The following is an 18,022-nucleotide window of genomic DNA, read 5'->3' as shown; positions in this document are numbered from 1 at the left end:
GACACAGGGCCTGTATTTAGAGTTTCAAAGAATGAGAGGCAATCTCATTGAAATTTATAAAATTCTTACAGGACGTCACTGGGCAGATATAGACAGGATGTTTCCCTGGGCTGGTGAGTCTAGAATCAGGGACCACTGTTTCAGAATAAAGGGCAGGCCATTCAAGACTGAGATGAAGAGGAATTTCTTCACTCAGAGGCCAGGATTTTTAAGGTGGTGGGGTTTCTCTTCCCGCCATCCAAGGAGTCAGTGGGGAACATACCCCCACCAATACTGCCTGTCCCGCGGCCATTTAACGCTCCAACAAATATTAATTGGCCGGAGGCAGGAGGAAGTCCTGCCTCAGAGCTGGCCGGCAACTCTCTAGTCCTTGCAGCTTCAGAGGCTGCAGTGCACAAGATTGGTCTGCAAGCTATCCCCAGAGTCTAAGTCCCATAAGTCCACATGGTGTAGGCACACCCACAGTGCTGTTGGGAAGGGAGTTCCAGGATTTTGACCCAGTGACAGTGAAGGAATGGCAATATAGTTCCAAGTCAGGATGGTGTGTGGCTTGGAGGGGAACTTGCAAGTTTTAAAATAACTTAGGGAAGAGATGACCGAAGCATAACAACACATATTTAATAATTTGTTAGAAAAATGTGTAGTGCCAGATGTCTGGAGGATAGCTAATGCAATTCCTAAATTTAAAAGGAGGGCCAGAACATGCCCAGTGAATTATAGACCAGTCAGCTTAACTTTGGTGATTGGAAAAATAATGGAATCTCAAAAATAATGGAACGGTGAGCAACAAATAATGTAATAATGAATGGTCGGCATGAGTTTCAGAAGGGAAAATCTTGCTTGACCAACTTTACTGAATTTTTTGAGGAGTTAACATTGAGAGCAGACAATGGTGATGCAGTCAATATAATTTATTTGGATTTTTAAAAAGCCTTTGACAAGGTGCCCCATAATAGACTAATGAATCAGGTCAGAGAATGTGGGGTCAGGAGACAGGTGGCAGAATGAATTGTTAGCTGCTTCAAGACAGAAAGCAGAGAGTGGAAATAAAGGGTAATTATTCTGAGTGGCAGAAAATGGGTAGTTGTGTTCCACAAGGATCAGTGCTGGGACTATTGCTGTTCACAATTTACATTAACGATTTGCACTTCAGAATCAAAAATACACTTCCTAAATTTGTGGATGACACCAAATTGTGGAGCGTGATAGTCAATAGCAAGGAGAACTGCTGCAAATTACAGGAGAATATTAAGAAACTTGCGGATGGGCAAATAATTGGCAAATGAAATTCAACACAGATAAATGTGAGTTAGTACATTTTGTTAGGAAGAATAGGGAGGTCACTTATTGCTTGGAATGTGCAAGTCCAGATGGGATAGGGAACAAAGGGATCATGGAGTAACAATACAACAACTACTAAAAGTTGCACCAGAGGTTAGTCAGACCATACAAAAGTAAATCAAACATTAGGCTTTATTTTTAGAGGGATAGGATTAAAAAGTAGGGACATTATGCTAAACCTGTATCAAACCTTCATTAGACCACATTTAGAGTACTGTGTGCAGTTCTGGTTACCATATTATTAAAAGGAAATAGAGGCACTAGAAAAGGTGCAGACAAGATTTAAAACAAAAACAGAATTACCTGGAAAAACTCAGCAGGTCTGGCGGCATCGGCGGAGAAGAAAAGAGTTGACGTTTCGAGTCCTCATGACCCTTCGGCAGAACTTGAGTTCGAGTCCCGAACAAGATTTACTTGGATGATACTAGAAATGCGTGATTATAAATATCAAGAAAGGACTGACAGGCTGGTTCTCTTTTCTATTGTTAAAAGAAGGCTTAAGGGTGATCTGACAGAGACCATTAAAATTATGAATTGTTTTGATAGAATGGATACAGAGAAAATGTTTCCTCTCGTTAGGAAGAACAAAATTTGAGGCCATCAGTATAAGATAGTCACCAAGAAATCCAATCGGAAATTCAGAAGGAACCTCTTCACCAAAAGAATGGTGAGAGTATGGAACCTGCTACCACACGGAGCGGTTCAAGCGGATAGAATGCATGCAAGGGGAAACTAGACTAAAATATGAGGGAGAAGGGAATAGGGAGTCATAATGGTAGATTTGGATGAGGAAAAATGTGAGGAGGCCCCAGTGGAGCATAATCGCTGGCATGGACTGGATGGGCCAAATGGCCTATTTCTGTACTGTATATCCTATGTGATCCTATGTAGAAACTCTGCCTTTGAAGTGACAATGACTTACATGGAAAGTATCTTCACCTCCGTGATCTCATTTCGTAGCTTCCGGCATATTGAGGAGTTGTACTCGAATGAGCCTTCACGCAACTCAAAGTATCTGCAGCAAATAAAGTTGGCATTTTTAAAAACAAATTCATACAACATTGCTTCATCAACTCCAACAGTACTATCCACTTCTTCACAAAACCTTGGACAAGTGATTTTGAATGGTTTTCTTCTCTGCATAATGCTTAAACTGAGCAAGGAGTCAGTGCAATAAGAGAGATGGCACAACTGCATGCTGTGCTCGAGCTCTAAGATACTGTCCTACTGGAGTGGGACAATAGGGTTTGCCAGTGGAATTTCCCCCAAGTGGCGAGTTCCTAACCTTCAAGAACTGAGCCTCTGCAGAGACATGGCAAGTTGAAGTCAAGTGCCTCCCCACAGGGAAACAGACAAATGCCAGTGCTGAGTAACCAGTGGGTGCCTCTCACACAGATTATATTACTCAGGTATATCACATACTGGAAAGGGTTTAAACCTAATCTCCACATGTTCAGTTCAGTCTGAATAGTATATGGGTTGAGACATGGGGAATAAATAAATAAACTAGGAATAAATAAATTTCCCCTTGCCACCAGGGTTATACTTTAAAGAAATCGACAGCCATTTTCAAAGAAGAATTGAGTCTCAGAAAGGGTTATTTTAATTTTTTCTCTTTCATATACTGCCCTCATTATTCCAGTACTATCCCTCTCCCTTCTTTGTCACTGTTTTCTTAGCCCCTTTCATCACAATAATGCAGACACAATTAACGCGGTTGTGTCCTATAACTGTCACTATTAGTTTTTCAGCTTCCTATTGCCCAAAATGGAAAGACCCCAAACATAAATAAAGAATTATTTCTCTAGGTCAAGGTAGAGCACAGGTGCTTCTCAAGGCTCCACAGAATAAGATGGGCCACTGCCAACTAGAGCTCCACCTCCCTACTTTATCATCCCCACCCCAGGACCTACCTGCCTGCCAACCAGGTCTTCCTCCAAAAACAATACTATGCTGGCTTCAGAGGAATGCCCAGTCAGAGCATGTTGCTCAGGGGCAGCAGGGTAACGAGGTCTGGCCCTCAAATCAGACCAGGCTTCCTACTGCAGGAATGGCCAAGTATTGTACCCACTGCTTGCCCACTTCACATCTGGAGTTAAAGTCTACCCAATGTCTCCTGCCTAAGCTAGTGAGTCATGTCAATCTTTACTGCAAACCTCCCAGCAACCTAGCATTCCACTAAGATCTGATGTGAGACGTTATCTTGCCCTGTGCCACAGGGGTTCTCTATGGGGTCTAGGAGAAGCTTTCAAGGAGTTCACTAAATCCACATCTTTCAAGGATAAAATAATTTTTTAAAAATTCCTTTCTTTCAGCTAGACTGATCACAACCAATATCAGTGGCACCTTATTTATTAATAAAGAATGAGACCTTGAAATCAGCTATATATGTTTTTACCCACCTTCAAATAAATGAGCGGAGTTTAAGTCAGTGTACAATGTGGCTGATGTGGTATGGACACCACTGATATTGGAAGAGTGGAAACACTGCCTCCTTTCCTCCTTCAGACTTATTAGTGACATTTGGCACCATTTTCTGGCTGACATGTCATGTGGCATACACTGTCCTGTGCCATGTTTAAACCTGGGAAGCGGAGTTTACGTCAATCGGGTTTGATGCCTGTTTTGTGGGGTAAGTGGACCGAGAACTAATCAGAACGTTGGTACATGTTTGGCTGATCTCATCTTTCATTTTTTATTCAGCTGACGACTGCCTGAACATGGGAGCTGTTTACAGGGTGGAAGATCAGTCTGCCCACTGCCGCCAGAAATGCACAGCTCTGGGCCCTGAGTCCCTAGAATATCACTGATTGCAAGCTGTGGGCAGCCATGAAAGTTGACCTATTTTATAACATTGGGAAGTGAACAGGGAGCTCCGGCAATTCACATGATGTTCTGTCGTGGAACCTTACTCTGTGTAACTTCGCTGCTGGCTTTTGCCACAAGAAAGGAACCAATGTTATAAAAAAAGTTGAAACAAAAACAGAAAATGCTAGAAAAACTCAGCAGGTCTAACAGCATCTGTGGAGAGAAAAACAGAGTTAATGTTTCGAGTCTGTATGACTCTTCTTCAGAGTTGACTCTTCTGACTCTTCTTCAGAGTATCGAGTCATACAGACTCAGAACATTAACTCTGTTTTTCTTTCCACAGATGCAGTTAGACCTGCTGAGTTTTTCCAGCATTTTCTGTTTTTGTTTCAGATTTCCAGCATCCGCAGTATTTTGCTTTTATTTAAAAAAAAAGTTGCTTTGTGCTCTGTGGGGTCTGTAGAATTTTTATAACTGGGAAAAGAAAGCTCAAAAGCAAAAAGGCTGAACACCCTTGATCAACAGTGCACCTGCCAACAGAATTAGCCACCTTTTGCAACTTAGAGGATTATACGCCTGGATATCACATGATATCCATCCCATATTGAGAAAGGTCACCTGAAGGTTGGTCTGATAAAGTATCAGATCCCAGTAGCTAAGACCTGAGGGCTGGATTTTCACGGAGTCAGGAAAACTCTGCAGTCCTTTAAAAATGGCAGGCGGGATCTGGATACGGAAGTCCTGCCCCCATTTCTGACATCCAATTTTTGCTGGCGGGATGAAGGGGCAGGCTGTGAATAACACAGGAGGGAAACCCAAACTCAGCAGGGCCATTTGAACATAGTGCTCGGTTTAAAGGCCTCATTTTGGCTGTAGCAAGGGCCTTAACCCACAGTGTGGGAGTCACAAATTGATGGAGTAAGTGTAAATGCTCTTGAAGTGTGGATAAAGAACATTTAAGTGTTGTGGCCTGAAGATTTTTTAAATCGCCCACTGTTTAAATATGTCAAAAAACAGGCTTAAGCTGTCAGTGAGAGTTAACCGCTTTGAGTGAACTATGAGAGCATACTGCTTTGATTGACAGGCCATCTGGTGTAGGGTAGAAAAAATTACACCAATCTAGTCATGCAGTTTCAATAGAGGTCTTTGTTGACATTTTTCCAAGGACTATTATTATGTCATTAAAAACAATTATCTCAGCAGGGGATTCCGAGTTCACAGTTTGATTGACAATTTAAAGAAGAAATTAAAGGATTAGTTATCTTTGAAGTGGGCTCTGAAGAGAAGTTTGTTTTTAGAAGAGATTAACCACTTGAGGAAATTTAAGAGTTTTGAACAGCTTCTGGAATGGTAGTTTTCTCATTATCAAAAGTGTGTGTGAGTGAAAACTATATTAGATTATTAGAAGTCTATTCTTTTTCATCTCCACAAGGCTCCTAAGGTCTGCCCAGGGCGGATCCTGGCTGCATGGCTATGGAGGTGGCATTGAGAAATTAGGTTGAATGGGGGTATAAAGGGCCATGGGAGTGGGTGGGCAACATGAGTTGGCATGGAGGGGCCATGTTGAGTGGGTGAGGGATCATGGCTGGATGACCTAACAGCTTTTGAAACAACTGGGACAAAGTCGCAGAAAACCAAGTTGGGTCTTCTAACCAGCCCACCTTGGCACTTAGCTGCCCCCGTGGCCACCTATGATCTGCTTCCAGGGCTGGCAGGCCCGAGTCTTTTCTGCCACCACATCCCCAGAGCGAAAATTGGGTCTAAACCAAGACCTGATGGGTTTAAACCAAGGCAGGTCTGCTGAGTAGGGAAATTTCCCAACTCAATAGTGAAAATTAGGCTCTGAGAGTCTGAATCCTAACTATGATAGACATTTAGATTTGTCTGCGTTGACAGCTTCACTGGTCGTGGTTTAGTGACAAGATTACTTATGGTGGGTCAGCAAAGTATTTATAACATCAAAAAATGGCAAATGATAAATGACCATTTGGCTCATTAACTTTGTTCCTTCCACTGGTTCTTCTTTATTCATTTGTGGGATGTGGGCATCACTGGCTGGGCCAGCATTTATTGCCCATTTGTAATTGCCCTTGTTCAGAGGGCATTTTTAAGAGTCAACCACATTTCTGTGGGTCTGAAGTCACATGTAGGCCAAACCAGGTGAGGATGACAGATTTCCTCCCCTAAAGGACATTAGTGAACCGGATAGGTTTTTATGACAATCATTAAATTTTTAATTCCAGATTTTTATTGAATTCAAATTCCACCATCTGCTGTGGTGGGATTCAAACTCAAGTCCCCAGAGCATTACCCTGGGTCCCTAGGTTACCAGTCCAGTGAAAATACCACTTTATCACCGCCTCCCCCTAGTCATATATAACTTGTTCTATTAGATTCTCCTCAAAGAGTTTAAATAATTTTATTTTACAAAAATCAATGGTTCATCTTCCTGAGCATTCTACTCTAAAGGGAGAAAGACTTGCATTTATGTAGCTCCTTTCAGGAACACAGGATGCCCTGAAGTACTTTACAGCCAGTGAAGTACTTTTGAAGTGTAATTATTGTTGTACTGTAGGAAATGCCACAGCCTATTTGCACACAGCTCCCACAAACAGCAATGTGATAGTGATCAGATAATCTTTTTGAGTGATGTTGATTGGAAGATAAATTTTGGCAGGACACCAGGATGACTCAACTATTCTTCTTCAAAATTAGCACCATGGAATCTTTTATATTCATCTGAGAGGGCACAGGGCCCGTTTACCATCGCATCCAAAAAGAAGACAACTCAGACAATGCTGCGCTCCCTCAGTACTACACTGGAGTTTTTGCCTTAATTTTTGTGCTTAGGACTAGGACTTAAAATCCACAACCTTCTGATTCAGAAGCTAGAGCACTATCAATTGTGCCATGGCTGACATATATAGAAGCATTGGAGGATCAGAGTAACTGGACACCTTCCTGAGCATGTAATCATATTGCAAGGTCATAAGAAGTAAGAATGTGCCTGTTTGAATTATTATCTAGTACATGTCTCTAGTTGGAGATACTCTTCCTAGACACTTCCTGAAGTTTTTGTTGGGTTCTCAAAACATTAAACAGGATGACCAGTCCTTCCTGTAGGCTTAGTTTCGTTGCTGACGCTATTTCTCAGAAAGGCCTCCGGCATGCCTGACATGGAGATGTGATTGATTAGAGGAGAAGCACTAGCTTCAGGCTTTATTTTTTTTAAATTCAACACGGATCCATTTAAGGATATAAATATGAAAGGGAAAAGAATAGGGGTTATGTTGGATAGACTTGGATGAAAGGGAATGTACAGCACAGAACCAGACCATTCTATGTTAATTTAACAATTAATGGAACCAATTTGTTTAAGTATAATAACAAGTTGATACTTACTTTGTATTAATGGTTGCTAACTAGTTCTGTGCCAAGAAGCGAGTCAAAATCTTACAATATTAAAAAAAATTCTCAATTTCCCAACCACAACATGGGCAGGATGGGAGAACTCTGCCCTAAGTCAGGTTTCATGGCGGGTGGGAGCAGAGAATCCAGCAGCAGGCAAAAAGTCGCAAATCCGAGATCATAAAAATAGGTTGCAATTCTCCTGGGTCAGCTATCCCGCTGACAAGGGGCGTGAACACCATTTGAATTCATTAACATGTCAGGAATGACCATTAAAACAGATGCTCAACGGAATTCTGCCAGGCCTTCCAATCTTGAGTCACGCCAGTGGGAATTTACGTCAGCCTCAAATCTGTTTGAAAGGGGTGGTATGTGCAAGTCAGACCTCAGTTCGCTGGTAACTTCAAGATGAGTGGAACATACATAGCCTACCTGCCATAGTACGGCACCGGTCTTCTTGTGATGAACTGGAGCTGTAGGGTTGGCCCGCTCCTGCTCTTTGCCTACACTGTTCTGGGGAACACCACTGTGCTGTGGCACTCATGTAGGCCTCCACTCTTAGAAATTAGCATTTCAACTGGGGGTGGGCTGTGCGGTGAGGGTGGGGTTGATGAATGAGCGGGGCATAGGGGAGGGAAGCTGTGAAATGGTGGTGAGGGGGAAGGGTAAACACGAGGGGGAGCAAATGGGAGGGAAGGCTGTGGAATGGCAGTGAGGGGGAAGGGCGAACATGAGGTGGGTTTTTGTGGGGTCGCCCTCTAGCCTCTTATTGCCGCAAGAGTGCTTAGAAAGGAAAGAGAAAGACCTCCTTGCGATGAAAGCCAATGGCTTCATTAGCACTGATAAGGGCTACTCTGAACTCAGTGGCTTGACATCAAAGTCACTGCATCTCAAGAGTAACTCATAGGGCAGAATTTTACATCCCATGGGCGGGCATGCGCCCGAACTGATCAGGCATAAAATCGTGCAAGAAGGCGTCGGGCGAGCGTCCCAACATCATCGCTCACTCACCGATATTTCGCTTGGCGGGCACACGCAAAAGTCAGAAGCGCGCCCACCAATAATTAGGAGGCGAATTAAGCTCATTAACGGTGGAATTGACTCCAATTTTTCGTGGCCTGTCCAACTTTACAGTTGGCGGACGGGCGAATCGGCCAGGGCGTCCTTTCCATTTTACATCAAGCCTCATCCAAGGGCGGGATGAAGCTCCCATTATGAAATAAAGTAAAAATAAATACCTGTGGGCAGTATTTTTATCAGCTATGTTTTCAGGTGATTGTGATACGTGGACATTTTTTCAGCTTTTAAAGCCTTTATCTGGGCATTTTCAGGTCTGCAGCTCCCTGAGGCAGCTGTCAGCCTTCAGAGAGCTTTCTCGCAGAGCTCACTTGCACCTTCGGAAATATCATCACCCACCCTCTTCCTGCCCTCACCCCGGCAGCGCTGAGCATTTCAGTGCATGTTTGGTGGCCAATTGCCGTCGGCAGTCCATTTCCCAATCACTCCCATGCCCACCGATCACGCACGCCCACCACATGTAAAATTCAGGCCACAGGATGTAGAATTTGGGAATGCAGGCAATAGTGATGGAGGCACAGCTGTATCATATCTGGCATTCCATCAATGAAGGCCTGTCACCTGTTCACCAGAATTGGCACTTCCAATGGGCCGAAGGACATCCACTTAGTGACCATGAGTATTAATGACTGGTCGTTAATATGTCACACCAGAGACTGGAGCACAGAGCTAGGTTGGGTCACTCATCTCACGGAAACTTCAGCATCCCTCGCAGCACTGAAGATGAGACATATCAGCAATGCTATCTTGGTCAGCTCGATGTGTGTGCTAGTGTCTCAGGGAGAAGGTGGCATCAGCCACCATGCAAGTAGGGCAGGAAATCGATGGACCCTTACGGTTTCCAAATGTGTCATCTTCTGAACTTCACTTTCTTGCCCCTTGAATCATTAATGTTTTCAATGTTTCCTTTCAGAGAGAAGGCAAAAGCACATACAGATCCAGGGCTCAATGCTTTGTCAGGGTCCAAATGCAATGGAGAAGGTGAAGGAGGGAAAGGCAACTCTGCGCACAGCTCCAGCAGGAGGGACATGGTCAAGCGGAACCAGAGCATTAACAGGCGGGTCAGGAAGACAGACCCAAACAACCGGGGCGCCTCACCAGACCTAGGGTTTATTGTAGAAGCATCTCCTATTTACAAATGAGTTAGTGGCAATGCCGTGCATGTCTGCGATTGTTCTGAGCTCTGGTACATCACATATGCCACATTCTTCGTGAAGACTGACGCCACATGGAGTTGGAGAGTAGCGCCTGCCGGTGGCTTTGAAGGTGACTCTGGGTCTTTCCAAAGATAAACAGGGGATCTGTATGGCATTTCTCATTCTGCAGCACATCGATGCATAAAGGAGGTCACAGATGCCCTTTACAGGAAGGCCCATCATTATGTCAGGTTTGCTCTGGATGAAGATAGCCAGGCTGTGAGATTCATCGGCTTCACTCAGACTTCCCAAGAATGCAGAGTGCAATAGACTGCATCCATGTGGCTATACAGGCTCCATGGCAGCAACCCCTAATGTTTATAAACCACAAGGGCTATCATTTCATCAATGTACAACTGGTGTGTGATCACTGGATACACATACTGCACATTTGTGCATGGTACCCTAGGAGTTGCCATGACTACTACATCCTGAGTCACTCCCAGGTGCCTGAGGTTTTTGAGAGGCCATTACATCTGCAGGTATGGCTGCTTGGGGATAAGGGGTATCCACTGAAAAGCTGGCTGATGACATCACTACATCACCCTCAGAGTTGTTCTGAGGAGAGGTGCAACGCTGCTCACAGCTCCACACGCTACCTTATGAAATAGACCATAGGGCTTCTGAAGATGTGCTTCAGATGCTTGGACTGCTAAGGTAGCTCACTCCAATACACTCCGACAGGGTTTCCCGCATCATTGCAGTGTGTTGTACCCTTCACAATCTGGCAATACAAAGAGATGAAGCCCTCCCAGAGGATGAACTGGAGGAGGATGAGAGCTCATCGGTCGATGAAGATCTGGAGGCCCAGGAGCCTCATGAGGCTGCTGAGGGTCAGTATGAGCGCAATCACGCCACGGAGGAAGGAAGGTGTGGGAGTCACGCCTGTGATACATTAATTGCTGACAGGTTCCAGGAAGATTGAAGTTAAGTGAGGGAATATGGCCATATCTCTCCTAGTCTTCAATGCTATTTTTTTTTAACTCAGGGGATGTCCACCCACTTGAGCGAGAACAAGTCCCACATTCACACTTGCATTTTCTGACCTTATGATTTGCCAGGCCATGATCCTTGCCTTGGTCTATGGAGCCCTGTGAGTGAGCTCACTCTGGGAACTGAAAGTCTACTGAGGAACAAGAACGATGCAAGAGAAGACTTGAAGCCTTCGCTCCCATCTAGTGTTGCAAACACTGCTGCGACTGAGATATGGAGATGCCTAGGGATTTCCTTCTCCCGTGCATGTTTTTTCTTCTGCCACTACCACTGAGGAGACACAAATACAGCTAGAATATCATTGCTGATGAGCTGCCCTCACTCAATGATGTTCCTTGAGGAAGGAGGGTTAGAAATGCTTACATCACACATTTCCAATAAAGATTTAAACACATCTCCCTAACATCACACAAGGGTGTGAAGACTAGTTCACCTGAGGTTGACATCACAGGAATGTGAATCTCTCAGTGGGACACTATCACTGAGTGGGAGCAAGGCTAAATCTCAAAATAAGAGGTTTCCAATGTACAAAATCACAACGCCTTCAGTTGACAGGAACATTCACATAACCATCAAATGTATTAACAAAAGTGCAATTTAGTTACATGTCTAGCACACCCATGACCCAAAAGTGACATCAATTTTTCTTAACTCCACCACTACGCCTGGTGCAGCCCCGACATCTGCAGCAGAGGTGGAGGCAGCCTGCTGACTGCTATGTCCTGATGTCTGTGATGATCTTGGCAGACGTCCTTTGGTAACCTGATAAGGGTCTCATGCTCTGGGGCAGAAGTGCCCTCGGTGGCCTGAGAAGCTGGAGTGGATGGAGTCACAGGCAGAGGGGGCTGTGAGCAGCTGCACACCCTTGCAGTGTCCTGAGAGGAGGCCACAGGGTGTCCGGCAGACACTCATCTTCCCTGTGGGTGCCAGAAGGCCCTCGCCCAACTCCTGCAGGAGATGGTGTACCTGCAGGGAGGTCAAGGTGCCTTGTCCCCATGTCGCCCACATTTTGATGGACCAAGGTTTCCACTGGACCAAGGTTGCCAGCCTTCCCATGGTGGCCTCAAGGCACTCGCATGTCGGAGCAACGACATTAGCTAGAACGCAGATGGACTTCTCCTTTGCTCGCTCTAGTCTGCTGAGTGACTGTCGAATCTCCACCTGATGTTCCGCATAGATTTGGCGGCCGCTCCCAGAAGCTCGTCATCTGACTCAGACTCAGCGGGTGACCCTGCCTCTGAATGCTGCAGGGACGTGTCAGTAAGGTGTTCCCCAGAAAGTGAGGCCACGCCTAATCAACAGCTGTGCCCCACCGTGTGTCTCCCCGAGCTGATGTAGGGTGCGTGTGAGCGCCGTGAATGTTCATCCAGAGCTTCATCTTCGGATGAAGTCTGGGGGCTTGGACTGGTGCTGGACTGGCTTGGGGTCCTCGATCTGCTGGTGCCTAGAAAATAGAAAATAGAGTTTCAGTTAGTGAGCATGAGCTAGATACATGAATGTAAAGATCAGTTCTGTTGAAGGGTCATGAGGACTCGAAACATCAACTCTTTTCTTCTCCGCCGATGCTGCCAGACCTGCTGAGTTTTTCCAGGTAATTCTGTTTTTATTTTGGATTTCCAGCATCCGCAGTTTTTTGTTTTTATATTTATATAAGGATGTAAGGATTTGATGAAGTGATGGGGCTGTGATCCATATTAGGTTGTAGAGAGAGGCCGATCTCTTCTTCCCCACAGGAGCGATCCCTGTCCTTCCCAGCCAACTTGGCTGCAGCCTCCTCAAATTCAGTGAGGGCAACGATGCTGGCCAACCCTCCACCTATTGTGCACCAGTTTGGCCTGCATGGAGAAGAAAGGCAGGCATATGATGAGAAGGGATGGAGCAGAGTTTGGGTGAGATGCGTGTCCTCTGTGTGTGGTGAGCCCTCCCAAGAAGGGCCAGAGGATAGAATGTGAGCAACATGATAGATGGGATAGTGGTGATGTGAAAGTCTCGGTGAGAGAATTAATGTTGATAATGGTTGCATGAGACCCCTGAAGAAAGGAGCCGTTTGAGTGCATGATGCCATGATGAGAGTTTGATATTGGAGGGAGTCGAGGGATGACTTAGCCTGGCAGAGCAGATGAAGTCATTCATCCTCTTCCTTCACTGCGTGGCATTTCGGGCTCAGTTGCCAGGTGCGCTGACCTGCTTCGCGACAGTCTCCCAGGCCGGAGAGGTGAGGCTGCTATGGTTCCTGCTGCCATCCCAGGGATACAGCGTGTGCCTTTGCACCTGCACCCCTCTGATCAAGGCCTGGAGGGCCTGGTGCGTGAAGCGGGGTGCTGCCTTCTTCTTCAGGCTCTCAGCCTTCGTCTTCTGGCTGCCAGACATCCCTGGTGGGCTGGGGACAGCGAGATTGTGTGGTGGACTGACCTTTAAATATGGCGCCCAGACCTTTGAACCCGCCAGCTGATGGCGGCCACATGAATCAACTCCCGACCCACTAGGTGATTCAGACGGTTACGCGCCTTTGCATTATTAATTAGGCTCCAAGCACAGAATCTGGCGCAAGTTCCCGCCATTCTGAACAGTGAGGTGGGCACTGTTGAAAACGTCCACCACCTCACTTAGTTTCATTTATGGAAAATTCCACCCATAAAGTCACAAAGGTGGCAAAATTTTAAGTATATAAGACAGCATTGAATGAAACGAGGCCATTCAGCCCACCAACACCTACAGACCAAGTCCATCATGGCTTCATCCCACCCAGTACAAATACTTGCTGATCACCTGAGCCATAGATAGCCTCCTGAGTATACAACTACCCTGTAGAAACCCTGAAGTCCTGTTTGACCTTGAGCTGAGTTTTGTAGCCTAGCGGCACAGGGATCAATCATAGCACTCTTACTAGGTCGGATCAAAGCTGAAAATTAGAATCTTCCTAGCCTTTACTGTTCAGTTTCACCTTGAGGATCCACTTATTGAGTCTCTCGGGAAGCTATAATAATGTCACTATTTACTCAGTATGACCCTGTAGTGTCCTCAAAATAAGCAGCTGCCCCATATGTCTAAACAGCAGCATACTGGCTCAGATTTCTGTGTGTTTGCAGCCTCAGCGGAAGCCATCTGGTTCATGCTGTCTTATCATTGGTGTTTCACACAGATTGATGGCTAACAGAAGAGAGAGGGAGGAAGTTCCAGCATGAATGCCAAATTCAGGACAAAAGAGTTACGGGAAGATTTAGAGCAAGATTGAATGCTCCCTTTGTAATATAATTAAATCGCAGATAAACAATCTTAAAGCATATTTAATCCAAAGAGGTACTGGAGCCTTTAATGCAACATCAATTATTTCTTAATTAACTTGCAGCTTGGCAAGTTAGTAACACTCTTAACTGTGGGTTTGAACTCAACATAGGATTTCAGTTGACAGTCCAGTAATGTATCCCTGGAATGCCAGAGGTGTTAACCAAGGTTCTTTCTGCCTGGAATTGTGACAAAAAGTTTCCACAGTTTAAATGTCTTCTTTTGTGCTATGCTATATAACTTCAAAAGAATGTTCTTTGAAAAGAGCTACTCCAATCAAAACAGCCTCTATGATAGTATAATATTTCTCTGGTTCTTCCTAAAACATACCAGTGAATTTGATGATTACTAACAGACATAAGCTCCAAAAGAGAAGGCCTTTGAGAGCGGTTCCACAGTGGGCTTGAATTTCCACCCACACGATGACATCGTCCAAATCCCAGGGACAAAGAGTTTCCATAATGTGGATGGATCCCCAGGAAATATCTGACATTACTGTAAGGCTGGCCTTAGGAGGGAGGTGGAGGGCTGACTCTAAATTCAATCATGTAATTTCAAAGGTGCCGCTTTCCCAATAGTGATTGATTGCCTTAGAAAATTAAAATGGGCCTCATTTCCACCAGGATCAAGATCTTGTTTGCCAGCGCACTCCTTTCATGCAGGGGTTCACATTGCAGATTAGCTCTCTCTATGATGTGCCTTATTTTTGAAATGAACAGTTCATTTTTTTAATGGACTATCCAGAGTGGGACAATAAATAATACGAAGATATTAAAAGAAGGAAAAACTCAGCAGGTCTGACAACATCTGCGGAGGGGAATACAGTTAATGTTTCAAGTCCATATGACTCTTCATCAGAACTAAGGAAAAATGGAAATGAGGTGAAATGTAAACTGGTTGAGGGGGTTGGGACAGGTAGAGCTGGACAGAAGGCCAATGATAGGTGGAGGCAAAGGAGAGATTGCCAAAGATGTCATTGACATAAGGACAAAGGGGTGTTGACAGTGGTGATATTAGCTAAGGAATGTGCTAATGGTGGGGGGAAGGGATTGAAATAGGCCACCCCACCCCCACTAGGGCTATCGGTCACTTGCTCGTCCTGCTTTCTACCTTTAATGGTGATTAGCACATTCCTTAGCTAATATCACCACCATCAACACCCCTTTGTCCTTTTGTCTGTGACATCTTTGGCAATCTCTTCTTTGCCTCCACCTATCACCGGCCTCCTATCCAGCTCTACCTGTCCCACGCCCCTCAACCAGCTTATATTTCACCTCATTTCCATTTTTCCTTAGTTCTGATGAAGAATCATACGGACTCGAAACATTAATTGTATTCCCCTCCGATGATGCTGTCAGACCTGCTGAGTTTTTCCAGCTATTTTTGTTTTTGCTTCAGACTTCCAGCATCCGCAGTATTTTGCTTTTATCTATGGGTAATGAAATGTGTCTGCTTTGAGAGCATTCATTTATGCGGAGTGGAAGAAAGGAATAGGTACCAAAAATACTTCCTCTATTGAATTTCATTGTTGCTGGGTCAAAATCCTGGAACTCCCTTCCTAACATCACTGTGGGTGTACCTACACCACATGGGCTGCAGCCGTTCTAGAAGGCAGCTCACCACCACCTTCTCAAGGGCAACCAGGGATGGGCAATAAATACTGGCCCAGTCAGCGAAGCCCACATCCCGTGAATGAATAAATAAAAAATATATATATTCTAAAAGTAATCAAACTTTGAAAAAGAAAGTGATGGTTGACTTTTATCAATACAATTATAGTCAAAAAGTAGTGGCTATAAATATCACAACTTATCCTTCAGAACATTATGTGAATTCCATTCCACTCATGACTTCCTTTCTTGCAGTATAGCAGCAAATGTTACACAGAGAGCACTGGAACTGCTGACATGTGACAGTGAGATAAACAAGACCTGCTCTTATTTATAGTCAGTGCTCTGGCTGGGCAATGCCACTGGGTTTGTACACAGATGAAAGTGCCTGATAACATATATGCTATGCATATAAAAAAAAATCTTTTCATTTGTTTATTCCATATTTTTTAAAATTTGCCTGGTAGTCAAGGCAAGATGGGGTCTATTGGAGACCAAAAAAGAGATCTTGTGGAGTCAGAGGGCACAGCTGGCATAATAAATGAGTTCTTTGCATCTGTCTTCACTAAAAAGGATGCTGTCAATGGCACAGTAAAGAAGGTGGTGGTAAAGAAATTAAATAGAATAAAAATGAATAAAGGAGGTACGGAAACAATTGGCAGTGTTTGAAGTAGAAAAGGCACCTGGTTCAGATAGGATCTAACCTCAGTTACTGAGAGAAGCAGGGGTGGGTGTCATTGAGATTCTCCCAATCTTCCTTAGATATGGTATGGTCATGCCAGAGGACTGAAGGATTGCAAATGTTACATCCCTGTTCAAAAAAGGAAGGTTAAACCCAGCATCTACAGGTCAGTCAACCCAACATCTGTGATGGGGAAACTCTTAGGGCCAAATCATCCAATCCTATTGGCGGCGGGAGTGATGGGGGGTGAGGCGGGGGGGGGGCGGAATTTGGCATGGGGACAGAAATCAGTTTCACACCAGCGTAAAATCACAGCGGGATCATCCGATGGTGTCCACTTATGGTGGATGCGAATCCTGCCAGAGGCTGGCGTGAACACAATTTGTTTCCTAGTAATAGGATGCAAAGTAAGGCCCGAACAGAATCGTCCCCCCACGCCAGATTTGCTATTACGCCAATGGGAAAAGGTATCTGCCCAGAACACGTCTGGGCAAGTGTGACCTGCAGAAGTCAGGACTTACCATTAAGGCCATGCTCAGATCGTGGTCATCCGAGGGGCAGAAGATACTGGAGTACTACAGCTACTGGACCCTGGAGGAACACTTGCATCACATGCTGGGTGGATCCTCATGCACAGGGCTCTACCACAAAGCAGCTCTTGGAAGGTGGAAGGTCTCCATGATGCTTTGGGTCTACTTTGGAACATCATGGTCTTGGCCATGGGCTGCTACAGATGATTAGTGAAGTCAGGGAAGAGGAAGGACTAGGTGTGTGTGGCAACGTAAGGTGTACCGGGGCGGGGTGGATGGGGGGTGTGGTTAGGTTGGAGGGTGGGGGGCTGAGGTTTGGAGAGGGGAGGAGGGTGTCCGGGCGGAGGAGAGAGAATGGGGAATGGAGGGGGTAATGGGGAGAATACTGCAATTGTGGGGCTCCATGTCTGGGAGAGGGGTTCAAAGAGGGGAGGGTGCCCAGGGGGAGGAGGGAGTTTGGAGAGGGGAAGATGCCCAGGTGGAGGAGGGAGTAAGTGGAGGGACATCTAGGTGAACGTGCAAAAGAGGGGTTTGTGGAGTCAATACTGTGGTTTGGGCATTTTGAACCATTCGAACCTGTTTCCGATGGTTGGTCTCATTATGCCGAATGCCTAGCATTCTTCTTTACCACTAATGACATCGCGGGGGAGGACAAGAAGAGGGCGATTCTTTTGTCCACATACAGGAGCAAAATGTATGGGCTGATCTGCAGCCTCACGTCACCTCACACCCCCGATACGAAGACTTTCGACAAGTTAGTAAATATTGTAGAAAACCACCTGAAGCCGAAGCCCTCAGTCACTACGTAATGTTCTAAATTCAATTCGATGAATAGGCTTCCAGGAGAGACGATCGCTGGCTATGTAGCTGCTTTAAAGGAATTAATGGAATATTGTGAGTCCAGAACTTCAATTAATGACATGTTGAGAGACCGGCTGATATGCAGAATTTAATGTTATTGGAAAGTATTTTTTTTAAATGGAGTTTCGTCGTGTCTGTGTCTACATGTGTGCATGTGTAAGTGTCTCAACTGGATTAAAGCCAGCTAGTTAGGGTGCTTTGATGTATAGTAGTTTTGTGATGTTAATTAGG

At 45.1% G+C, this 18,022-nt stretch overlaps 1 protein-coding gene across 1 annotated transcript in view; it reads right to left on the bottom strand.

Moving 5' to 3' along the window:
• Nucleotides 1-18,022, bottom strand: part of st8sia5 (ST8 alpha-N-acetyl-neuraminide alpha-2,8-sialyltransferase 5) — a 73,732-nt gene that overhangs the window by 23,996 nt on the left and 31,714 nt on the right. The window contains exon 2 of the mRNA XM_041190960.1: nt 2,264-2,356. Within this exon, the coding sequence (XP_041046894.1) occupies nt 2,264-2,356 (93 nt within the window). The remainder of the gene's footprint in view (nt 1-2,263; nt 2,357-18,022) is intronic.

This window comes from Carcharodon carcharias, chromosome 1, assembly GCF_017639515.1.
Source record: "Carcharodon carcharias isolate sCarCar2 chromosome 1, sCarCar2.pri, whole genome shotgun sequence".
Taxonomy (NCBI): Eukaryota; Metazoa; Chordata; class Chondrichthyes; order Lamniformes; family Lamnidae; genus Carcharodon; species Carcharodon carcharias.
Note: the sequence above shows the minus strand (reverse complement) of the source record. Positions and strands in the feature narration are given on the sequence as shown.